Source organism: Xiphias gladius, chromosome 2 (genome assembly GCF_016859285.1).
Source record: "Xiphias gladius isolate SHS-SW01 ecotype Sanya breed wild chromosome 2, ASM1685928v1, whole genome shotgun sequence".
NCBI lineage: Eukaryota > Metazoa > Chordata > Actinopteri > Istiophoriformes > Xiphiidae > Xiphias > Xiphias gladius.
Genome location: NC_053401.1, coordinates 13,247,208 through 13,258,627, shown reverse-complemented (window position 1 = coordinate 13,258,627; position 11,420 = coordinate 13,247,208). Strand labels below are relative to the sequence as shown.

Sequence of the window (11,420 nt, the reverse complement as noted above, 5' to 3'; positions counted from 1 at the left end):
CACTATATGTATAGTGAGCAGCAAATAGACTTCAATATATTTATCTGCAGCATACACAGGACAACCCAGCATCATTTAATTTTCGTGTCTTGGTTCTTCCGTTTCCGTCTCTGCATGAGGGCTCTCTGTCTCGACACGTAGTAGCAACCTTTCCTGGTGGTCCCGCACTGATCTTACTTCATCTGATAAACTTTATCTATCCCAGTCATCCTGCATGTTTGCAGGATTTTTTTTTTCTCCAGCACTGCACAAATGGGTAACCATTAGCAGGCTTAATATAGAACCCAAATCTCTTGCACGTCTCTCACACCCATAGAGGTGTTCTCTGATCATTTTATTTTAGTTTTTCATAAAGATTCCAAATAAGCATCGATGGTTTAATAGTTCAACTTCAAACCAGTCTTTACTACACTTTGATTTGATTATTCTACTTTTTACCTTTGACTTGTTTTCATTTTTCATGCCTCATATCCTTAATCGGAACCTTGTTTTGTATGCCTGTTCTTACAAAATGTTGGTGCTGTCATTGTCGACGAGTGTGTGTTTTCCTGGGGGCCCATGGTGGCCCTGTGTCTCTGCCCGTCTGTTTGGAGGAGATGTTGTTAGTCTGAAATTTTCAAGGCTTGGCCAGAAACTAACAATCATTATGGAAGAAGGTAAATAGAATGGAGAGAAGACAGCATGCAGTATAAGGGCATTTTGTTGTACCTGGTGGTTTAAGACAACAAGGTTTTTTCTGCAGTTTTTCTGTGGCAAATGTTGTGACAGATTCAGATTGATAGTGCTGGAGGTTAACACATGTGATATAATTCCAGAGATAAATTGGAATTATATTGCAACCATACAATTCCCCAAGGTTATAAACATTTCTTCTGTCTTCTGTATTAAATCACATGCATGCATTAGCAACAACTTTTCCAGTAAAATAGGGTGATGCCTGCAAGGAATCTGTGCAAGAATCTGATTAGAATCAGCTTGTGTGCATCAGGAAAGAAAACATCCATTATGGCAGAGGCTTTCATTTAAGTAGCTTCATGTTCTCTATCTAAAGAGTGCCACTGAACCATCAAGCCCAGGGTACCAGCACTTAGCTAATTATTGGGTCTAATTCACAAACTGCGTAGCCAAACACCTTTTGCTGAGGGTTTGTCATGCCTTCATGGCTGTCAATGCCATTCTTCCATACTAACACGGTTCACTTGAACTGCAATCTGCTGGTCTCTCCCCATTTCTTTTACTTGTATACAATATCATGTTTATGTTTTTTCCAATTTGGTGTTTTGTTATTACTGAAAATCAGTAAAAGTGAGCTGTTTCCGTGCAGGTCAGCGGAGGTGGGAAGCATAAACACACAAATAGGACGGAAATTTGGTGTTTCTGGAGGCTCCTCGTGCAAGGCTGAGGGCTCCCTGATAAATGCATTCCTTAAGCTATTAGGGGAGAAAAACTTCCTGAGAACCCTGATATAGTACAGTAAGTAGGTGGTCTTTGAAGAGCACTCAGGTAACTAAAAGCAATGAGAGAAACTTTCTTCTGAATAGACACTTGTGGTTTGAGATGTAATTTCTGTACTTTGGGAACCGGTTAAGCCTGTATTACTGTAATATAATGTTGGCTTCTCTTTGCTATAACATAAGTAGTAGACAGACTAGCCTTTGTTCATAGAAGACATTTTGATATGTAATAGCAGGAAAAGCATAGGTGTAATGACTTATATGATTAATGGCTGCATTACATTTACATAGTCCTGGAAGTGAGTTACTAATCAATGTCATTTGCTTCTCCTGCTGTGACACGTCAAAGGGAAAAGGCCTATAGTGGCACAGATAGACACTGCAGAATTATCCAGGGTCCTATGCTCTTGATTACAGTAAGTTTTCAGATTTTACAGCAATATCGTAACATCATAATGTGTAGGTTCAGACAAACACTATGACCTCTTGAGTTGCTCACTCATTTGGTTTCAATGAAGCACATGCATGTAACTCTTTGTGTCGCATTAGGACCAATGCATTAGGAGTCCACTTAAAGGGGAAAATGCAGTAATAACAAATATTTAATTTTCATTTATTTATGGTTCTGAGAATATATCACCACTGACCTGTACAGCAAGTGGATCTAAGAAATGATCTTTAAATCTGAGATCAGTTTTCAGTTGTATTATTCAAAACTTCTGATCGTAGAATAGCCTTTCTACTGTTAGCTCTTTAATTTGCTTTGAAACAGAGTCAATAATTGTAGATATTAACAAGTTGCCAACAAGATTAGTTTTAACACAATACAAAAAAATAATAATTTACCAATTTTTTGCTTTGTACACTGAATTCACTCATGATGAGATGAAATGCTTAACTTGTCAAATGTCCCTGTAGAGGATAGAATTACTCCTAATACTTATTTTGACTATAGCCTATTTACGTGGATTTACTGGACTCCAATGTTATTATATGTCAGTAACACATAGTTAATACATTTGTTTGGCTAAGACTTTGTTCACTGAAATAATGTAGTCTTTTGGTCAATAAACAGCCAGAGTCACTGACCTCGTTGACAATAACCAAATCAGCAAAATTTTTGATGTTACCTCAACTTTAAACTTCATTCAAATGACCTTAAACATATTGTTTCCAAAGGTCAAAGATAAAATTCCATGCTCAAATATTGTTTTTGCTAATATCCACCTGAAGATAACCGTTTTCTCTGATGGGAGTTTTTCCTAGCTCCCTATATGCAAACAAACAGTGTTTGTGCTCCATGTACACACTATGTAGAATGAAGGCAGACAGTTTAAATGGTGTCAGTTAGGCATGGTCCACTCTCTTACAGCAGATTTTATTCATGTCACATCTTTACTGCAAAAACTTTCTCTTTTGTTTTTTTTTTGTTTTTTTGTTCTTTGTCCTTTTAATTACATTTAATTATAATTAAAGCATGTCATAGAGAGAACGAGAGTGAGAGCTACTAAACAATTTCCCCACTGTCGCTGAGGCCAGTTTTGGATTCTCCATCACTGCTGCATTCTGTCCTCTGCGGCAGCGGCGCATGGTTGCGCGCATCTCCGAGTGACATATCCATCCCGGACACGTTTAAGTCCAGCAGGCTCTGCAGGTGTTTGATATAGTCAATAGCCGCCCGCAGAGTCTCAACTTTGCTGAGCCGCTTGTCCTCAAACTCCTGCGGCAGATGCTCCCTGAGCCGCGCGTAACCCTCGTTTACGCAACGCACCCGGTGTCGCTCCCTTTCGTTCCTTTTCCTGATGAACGAGGGCTCGAAGGAATATTCACACACACCGAGAGGCCCGTGGAAGGGGAAGTAGGATAACCGTCTGTAGGGTAACATCTGGCCGTGCACAGGGTCGAGGTATGCAGCGTCCAGGTGGAAGGGCAGTCCGAGTCGAAGCGCATCTTTGTAGTGCGCTCCGCTGTTGTCCATGGAGATGCCGTGGAGAGCCAGCGGAGGGACATACGGAATATGCTCCATCAACTCCTTGCCAGGATAAGACATCTCACTAAAAAATCAAAAAGGAGATAATTCTATAATAAACAGTTAGGGAGCAGTAAAATACACTTGGTGCATATGATTCTGCACCACATGACCTAAAATCGTTTCAACTCACCTCGTCAGAGTCCTCTCACAATCATATCGCGCTTTGCGAAAGAGTTTCCTCATATATGTCGCCACTTTATGATTAGATATTTAGACAGTGACCTTTTAAAACGTCGACTCTCTTCGATCAGGTCATTGTCAGGGACAGCTTGTTTGTGGGGTTTTGAGGCTATAGACGGAGTGGGTGTGATCCGGGGCGGGGATGCAGCCGTGAAGCTTTCTCATCAAGATAAAACTGTTTGCATAAAGTTTTCTTCCTTCCGCTGCGACAGCGAAGCAGTCCACGAAAAGAACTACTAGGCAAACTTTACGTGTTTTTAATAACAGGCTTGATTGACTCTAATAAATCATGTATTAAGTTTATATATGAATAAGGACAAGTTGGAGGACAAATCAGGGACTGACAGATCCGAGCCCAGTTCGGTAGATCAGTTTATTTAGGCTATGCTTTATGTCTTATAAAAATCTGCGATTTCAAAGAATGATCATACAGGGTAAACAAAAATCCCACAGGGAAATGGAGAATTGCTGAGCTTACTTTTATCCAGTTGTGAAGTCACTTGTCATTTGTGTTTGAGTCCAGAGGCAGCTGCGTAAAATTGTTTTTCATTTCACATTATGGGATTTTGCTAAATCATTGCTAGATGGCGAAAACACTTTTATAGTCCTCGAAATATTACAGTTTTAAGATGATTGTCATGACATTTTTTAATATACTTGAACATTCACCAATCAGATTCTGAATTACATTCATCTTTATACCTGTGTTTTTTTGTAAGCCTAAATCTCCCAATTCCTAGTAACAGCCAGCTTTGCCCTTGCAGCCTCTGAGCCCGGGGAGGCGCAGTGAATGATGTTTTTGTTGAGTGCAGTGGCTTTAGTGAAATAAATAAATAGTAATTATAATTGTCACAAGTAGGCTATAGTTGTCGCTGTTGCTTCTTATTAGCTACTGTGAGAAAGCCTGTAACTGAGCTGAGGACGAACACAGAGTACATCATTCGCTATCAGCAGATTTGCTTGAGTTTGTGCTTGAGCATGCGGTGCTAGATTTAAAAATCTGCGCATGCAGAAGTTGCTCTCGTGTATAGATGAATTTGAAGTCGAAAAAAGTACAGGCGCCTACTAAACATTCCAATGATATCACTCAGTATACAAAAAGTTACATTTATTGTATATAATTTTTGGCCCCGAGAAGAGCCTCAGCAGATTGGCCAGTAAAGGACAGAGACGCTGACTTGTGATCAGCCAAATCCTCTGCCACGCTTACTTACTACTGCACATGCGCAGCGGAAAGGTCTGCTGTCATGGCCCCGTTCAGGGAGGTATTGTGCTGGTATGTCGTTGTTTTTAAGGCATCTTCCCTTTCAAATAATCGATACTTTTGCAATGAAGGTACACCTTCGACTGTGGCGAGGGATATATGTACTTTTGCAAAAGCTCAAACCCCGGAGTATTCTCTGTTTTGAAGATATACGAGGATGTAAGTTAGCAAAGCTAGCGTTAGCAGCGTGACAAAACTGGTTGATGTTTCGCTAACTAGTTGCAAACCAGTCATTTTAAATTTCACGTTAACTGTTATTTTGGCTGTTTGAATAAAAGTAGTAGAGGGTGCCTTCAGTTGTTTTCATACCAGGTCTTTTATTTGACAGGGAGAGAAATGTAAAAGCACCCTCCAGCAGGACACAGTTACTGATGGACATCAGTTGTTGAAGTCAGGTAAGCTAACGTTTAAGCTAATGTTGCTCACACTGCGTACGTGTATTTCTTTATATGCTTAATGTTGAATACTGAATACTCACCATTTCCTTTGTAATAATCTGCTGTACCAGTCAGATGATATCAGAGCCAAAGTTCACTTCTTATAGTTGCAGCCAAAAAAAAAAACACAACGTTGTTTTGTTATGATGTTGTTTCCCCAGAATGAATGACATGAACCTGAGTCCTGTGGGCATGGACCAGCTCAGTGTGCCCTCAGTGAGTGCTAGCCACCTGGGTCTGCCCACCTCCCCCACACACCACCCCATTCCAACTCCAGGTATGGAAGGCATTGCCAGGCTTATTTGCTCCAGCCGGGAAACACGTCTTTATTTATCATAACCAAGCATGAAAAGACTTAGTATGACTTATTCAGTGACTTACCTACACAGATTACAGTCGTGGCGGGTTTGGGTTGTGTTGTAAACTTGCTCAATCGAGTGGATCATGTAGTGATTTGTCCAGATTCCACTTGCCAGAATCATGTGTATGATTAACAGAAGAAAATTTAAATCCTTAACTACTACATTATAGACGATGAGTTGTGTCGCCTGTCATTTGTTATCTCATAATCAAACTGTAACTGGGCTTTAAAACGTGTAATGTGTTGTGCTTTTTGGCTAAATGAACAAAGGGCTACCCTTTTTATCAGTGCATCATATTATTTACTACATTGTATTCTGCACACCAGTCTCCAACCCGCGTTCATCTGTTCATGGGAATTTTGATTTAGGCATGCCAGTGGCCATCCCCAGCCTGGGTCCTTCCCTGGGCTCTCTTCCCTCTGCCCTCTCGCTGATGCTCCCCATGGGTCCATTGAGTGACAGAGGAGTGATGTGCGGCCTGCCGGAGAGGAACTACTCCTTGCCACCTCCTCCATACCCCAACCTGGAGAGCAGCTACTTCCGACACATATTGCCAGGTGGAGTACTGTCTGTGTGTGAGATATAGATAAGTAATTTCTGTAGAAATCCTCAAAGCAGTTGGTAATATTCTTATATTACTTGTTTAAATAGGCTCTAACCCAGATGCTCTGTTTGAAGTGTAGTTTTCATCCTGTTTCTTTTTCAGCTGAAATTAATTAGGTTAATGAAAAATTCATGCACTCTTCTCAGTACGTTAAAAACACTTCCTCTCTCTTTGGTCTGTAGGTATCCTGTCATATCTGGCAGACCGTCCACCACCTCAATACATTCATCCCAGCAGCCTTAACATGGATGGGACCCTGTCTGTGGCCAGCAACAATCCCTCAGGTCTGGACCCCTACAGTGGCCCTGGAGGCCCACTGGAGCAGGGCCTGGTGCCCATGGACTCCAGACAGGTCAGTGGGCAGGGAGATCTCCACCAGACCTGTGCTCATGACCTGGACTCTACAGGATTGGCCATGGAGTCACGTGTCAGCAGCCCCATGTCCCCTGATAGAATGGGGGAGGAGCTGGCCACCATGGATGGAGTCGGGGTGGTGGCGGTGTCTGATACCCAGCAGCAACTTGGTGGAGGAAGGCAGCCTCAGCCCCATGAGGGCCTGACCGGGGTGGACTCCTCTGGTGGGGTGTTGCCCCTCCATGGGCCCCCTGTGCTTGAACTACCGGTGGTGATGGAGCCAGATCATATGGGAGGCCGAGTTGGAAACTCTGGGGGAGGAGGAGCAGGAGGACTCGGGGAGCAGCTCCACTCCAACGGGGAGCTGAACTCGGGAGTCGTCAGTGTGGTGCTCACTGGCTCCATGGCCAGTCAGGGCCAGCTGGAACCGGTGCCTCTCCATGGACACTCTGGGATGGGGCTGGATGCTGTAAATGTGTCTCCCATCACTGCAGAAGTGTCACTGGGGCCAGAAAACAACCTGGTGCTGGTGAACTCCACCTTACAGCTCGAAGACTCTACCTCCAACAAGGAGAACATGGTCACTGCCTACACAATCTGTGAGTTTGTATTTTAGTTCCTTCAGATGTTTAATAACTGGATATACCAGTGGATTTGAAAATCATGTTTTTTAGATCTGAGAAGTATTTTAAATCATATACAGGTATAAGCTTTGGAAAATACTTTTATTCAGCAAAATATAACAATTAAATAGCAAGTTGTTTGAAAAGGCTTTCATAGAATAAGATGACGTAAAATAAGCCATACATTGACATTGTTAAAAGGCAGTAAGTACAAGTGACTCAAATAACTCTCACTTGTGGTAAATTTTGTGCTGGTTTTGTTGTATACTAGGGTGCACACTGTGTGAGCGCTCCTATACCTCAGACTGTCCAGAGCATGGCCCAGTCACCTTCATCCCTGACGCGCCCATCCAAAGCCGGGCTCGCCTCTCTCTGCCACGTCCACTGTGCCTGCGTATCTCAGTGGCTGATGAACCACTTGGTAAGAGAATTAACCCCCTTAAACAAGGTTGTCTGTGGCACGACAGACCTGAGTCATTATTCTGTGAACTGATCACATCTATATGTAGGAGAGAATATGGCTGACATATCTGACTCTTAGTATATTTTTTTGTTTTTTTGCTGTCATGTCATTTTGGTGAGCCCACTCGGGATTTAACCCTTAGCTGTAATTTTAATACACATATAATCTTGCAATATGTTTTAAAACAAAAGACACTTCCTTTTTTTTTTTTTTTTTTTTTTTTTTTTTTTTTAAATCTCCTTGGTTCATTCCTGCAGCATTATCCCTTTTGTATAGAAAAGATTAAAAAAAGATACATACTACACATGGGTACACAAAAAAAGTTTGGTAGACCATCAATTAAATTGATGACATAATGTGCTTACTGTAGGAGTTTTTGCAAGGGATGTCATTCCTCCAAGGACTTGCTTTGGACCAATGGTTGGCCAGCATTGTAGCAACGTGGATCTGTCTGATTGGCCAGAAAAGGACGCACCTCAGATATGGAAGGTCAGTGCAGTGGTTTTGGTATGATTGTGATTTTTCGTAGTCAATGCGAAACCACGCTAAGTAGATGAAGATGATTAGCCATTTTCTCTGTCGCAGATGTATCACAACAATGTGCTTGAGTTCTACATCGTGACAACAGATGAGAACGAATGCAACTGGATGATGTTTGTCCGCAAGGCAAGGTAGGACACAGAGTAGCAGCAGTGCTTGTATGAAATGTTGAGTTCTGAGGTGTAACTCTAGAATTGTGTTAAATGTAAATGGATGGCTGGATGTAGCTGCCACAGTGAACTATGGTTGATAACAGTTCCCATTGTTTATGGAAAAAAAGGGAAAAAATTGCAGTTCAATTTTTTTGTCCAATGAATCAGTGCTTGTGATCAGCTTTCTTACTTTTGCCATGTTATTTCAGTCTAACCAACAAGTTAATAAACACATCTTTGTTTACTGTTTGTATTTAGGACTCGTGAGGAGCAGAACCTGGTGGCGTACCCTGCCAGTGGTAAACTGTTCTTCTGTACAACCACAGAAATTCACCCGGACCAGGAGCTGCTCTTTTATTACAGCAGAGACTATTGCAGGACGATGGGTGAGATGGCAGATGAGTAAACATCTAAAGTTCTGACTTTAAAGAACCCTCACCTCACCTCTGACATTGTTATCCAGAAATTGATCATTTCCATCAACTATTATGTCTCTACAGGTGTTCCTCAGGTGCCTGAGGGCCAGATCTGCCAATGTGGCAAAGAGTGCTCCTCCTCCTCTGAGCTCAAGTCTCATCTTAGCAGCCATAACAGCAATCACAGCCATAACCAACCTCCACACAGCCACAGCCCGTCACAGCAGGACCACTCTCAACCACAGCATCAGCAGCAGCAGCAGCAACAGCAGCAACAACAGCAGCAGCAGCAGCAGCAGCAGCAGCAACAGCAGCAGCAGCAGCAACAGCAACAACAACAACAACAACAACAGCAACAACAACAACAGCAACAACAACAGCAGCAGCAGCAACAGCAACAAGAGCAACAACCGCAGCAACAGCAACACACTCACCAAGAAGAGAAGCTGACCAACGGGACCTCGAGCTCCTCCTCTTCACCATGGCCCTGCCACGCACATACTACAGGACAAACAAACCATGACAACAGCAGCAGCAGGGGCAGCAATAATAGAAACTCTAATAACATTACCTCGAGAGCAAAAGGTCAGGGCCATGTGCGGGAGAAGAAATTCAAGTGCAGCATGTGCTCCCGTGCTTTCATTACATCCACTAAGCTCAATGTGCACTTCATGGGGCACGTGGGGATGAAACCTCACAAGTGTGAATACTGCAGCAAGGCCTTCAGCGATCCAAGCAACCTCAGGATGCACCTCAAGATTCACACAGGTACGTACAGGGATATTGGAAGTATAAACATTGGTGTGATTTGGGCAACATCTGTCTTTCAGCTGTCATATGAACCTCACAGTTCTTCCTGTGTCTTCCCAAACAAGCCACATAAAAAAGTTGCATATAAAAACTCACAGACATACTCTATATGAGAGAAGTTTTTTCCTAGAAAGACTTGTCTGACAAATTGTGACAGGTTATATGCATCACAAAAGAAGACAGACAAAAGAAGACAACAGTTTAAAAGCAATTTCTCAGCACCTTTAACACTTTACCCCAAACTTCTTAAACGGATAGTTTAACATTTTTGAAAATATGTTTATTCTCTTTCTGGCAGAGATTTTTGATGAGAGGATTGATACCACTCTAACATCTGTCTGTTGAATAACTGTTTTTCCCAAAAGGCTAATCTTTTGCTTTGAAACGTGTTAAACCTCTAAAACTCTTTTTCCGACTCACAGGTCAGAAGAACTACAGATGTACGGTTTGTGAAAAGTCGTTCACACAGAAATCCCACGTGGCGTCACATATGCTCATCCACACCGGTGCAGAAAAGCTCAAGTGTGACCTCTGCGACCGGGCATTCATCAGGAAACATGACCTGAAACAGCACATGTTCTCTCACACGCAGTATGTAACTTATGTATTGTATTCTAGATAAAGCTGTGGAAGTAAACAACTATTTTGTAAGTTAGCAGACCAATGGATTAAGCACTTGCTTTCAGCAGAATGTAGTATTGAATATATTGTCTCTGATAACTGATGTTTCCTCTTCATATTCTTTCCCACCAAAGTGAGCGCCGGATACAGTGCCCAAAGTGCAACAAACACTTCCTCAAGACCAACCACCTGAAGAAGCACATGAACTCTCATGAGGGCCGCAGAGACTTTGTCTGCGAGAAATGCCACAAAGCTTTCCTCACCAAATACCACCTCACGCGTCACCTCAAGATATGCAAAGGGCCCAAGACGGAAAGAGCGTCCCGCAAGGACCAGGATGTAGATGAGGAAGAAGAGGAGGAGGAGGACGATGACAGCAGGGGAGCGAGAGGAAGAGGAAGAGGAAGAGAGAGCATGGTTAACTCAGCCAATAATGAAGACTGTGGGTTAGATGTTGGAGGATATAACTCTGAAAAGTCCCTGTCACCCCCCCATTGACAACACTGTGCCTCTTGAGATGTCATGTTTATTTATTTACTTTACTACAATACTGATGTTTACCTCTAGATTTTGCCAAATATCAGTTACTACAAATTTTAATGTAAAATCTTACATAATCAGTACATTTTAATTGCAACATTTTACATAATTTGAAAATTAGATTTTTGAGTTTCTCACAAGCATAAGAGTGCTGCTAAAATAATCTTTATATCATATAATAAGCCAGCTGATAAAGATCTGACTATTTCTATAAGGCTATTCTGTTTTTTTTTTTTTTTTTCACTTAACTCAGGCCTGTGCAATATTATTGGTTGATGGGATTCATATAAGCTATAATTCATTCATTGGTATTCTTTAATCTGATTTTCTGTGACTCTGTCAATAACATGGAGTGAATGCCTGATATTCATGTGTAGTTGCACATTAATTTCAACTAAAATTTATGATGCCATATTCTTGCATTGTTGTCCTGGTCATATGTAATTGCTAAATGGCCTGTGCTTTTACTCTTTATTTATTAAAAGCAGGATTTTGTGTTTTTGTTGTTGCTGCTGCTGTTGTTTTTTATTTAAATTGTCTGTGTGAATGGAAGTGAGCCTCTTGAAAA

General features: G+C 41.8%; 2 protein-coding genes across 3 annotated transcripts; one reads left to right on the top strand and one right to left on the bottom strand.

Annotated features, from left to right (window-relative positions):
- Nucleotides 1–2,848: 2,848 nt before the first annotated feature.
- Nucleotides 2,849–5,586, bottom strand: LOC120803562 (achaete-scute homolog 4). The gene is made up of 2 exons (XM_040152145.1): nt 5,409–5,586; nt 2,849–3,508 (listed from the first exon to the last, which is right to left on the bottom strand). The coding sequence occupies exon 2, from the start codon at nt 3,502–3,504 to the stop codon at nt 2,962–2,964; it is 543 nt and encodes a 180-aa protein (XP_040008079.1). The 5' UTR covers nt 3,505–3,508; nt 5,409–5,586; the 3' UTR covers nt 2,849–2,961.
- Nucleotides 4,870–11,351, top strand: prdm4 (PR domain containing 4). Of its 2 annotated transcripts, none has more exons than XM_040152123.1 (12): nt 4,870–4,942; nt 5,259–5,325; nt 5,529–5,644; nt 6,098–6,286; nt 6,516–7,286; nt 7,582–7,731; nt 8,144–8,262; nt 8,359–8,444; nt 8,724–8,851; nt 8,966–9,649; nt 10,114–10,282; nt 10,447–11,351. In XM_040152123.1, exons 3-12 carry the CDS (start codon nt 5,530–5,532, stop codon nt 10,808–10,810), a joined length of 2,775 nt encoding a protein of 924 aa, XP_040008057.1. In that variant the 5' UTR covers nt 4,870–4,942; nt 5,259–5,325; nt 5,529; the 3' UTR covers nt 10,811–11,351. The 2 variants fall into 2 exon arrangements, with proteins under 2 accessions (XP_040008057.1, XP_040008067.1); XM_040152133.1 differs by having other exon boundaries at nt 4,899–5,089.
- Nucleotides 11,352–11,420: the final 69 nt, after the last annotated feature.

Excerpts from the sequence above, each read along its gene's own strand:
- LOC120803562 (XM_040152145.1), bottom strand. The coding sequence starts at position 3,504 with ATGTCTTATCCTGGCAAGGAGTTGATGGAGCATATTCCGTATGTCCCT.
- prdm4 (XM_040152123.1), top strand. The coding sequence starts at position 5,530 with ATGAATGACATGAACCTGAGTCCTGTGGGCATGGACCAGCTCAGTGTG. Across the intron at positions 6,287-6,515 it reads CTTCCGACACATATTGCCAG|GTATCCTGTCATATCTGGCA; the intron begins GTGGAGTACTGT and ends TTTGGTCTGTAG. Across the intron at positions 10,283-10,446 it reads CACATGTTCTCTCACACGCA|TGAGCGCCGGATACAGTGCC; the intron begins GTATGTAACTTA and ends TTCCCACCAAAG.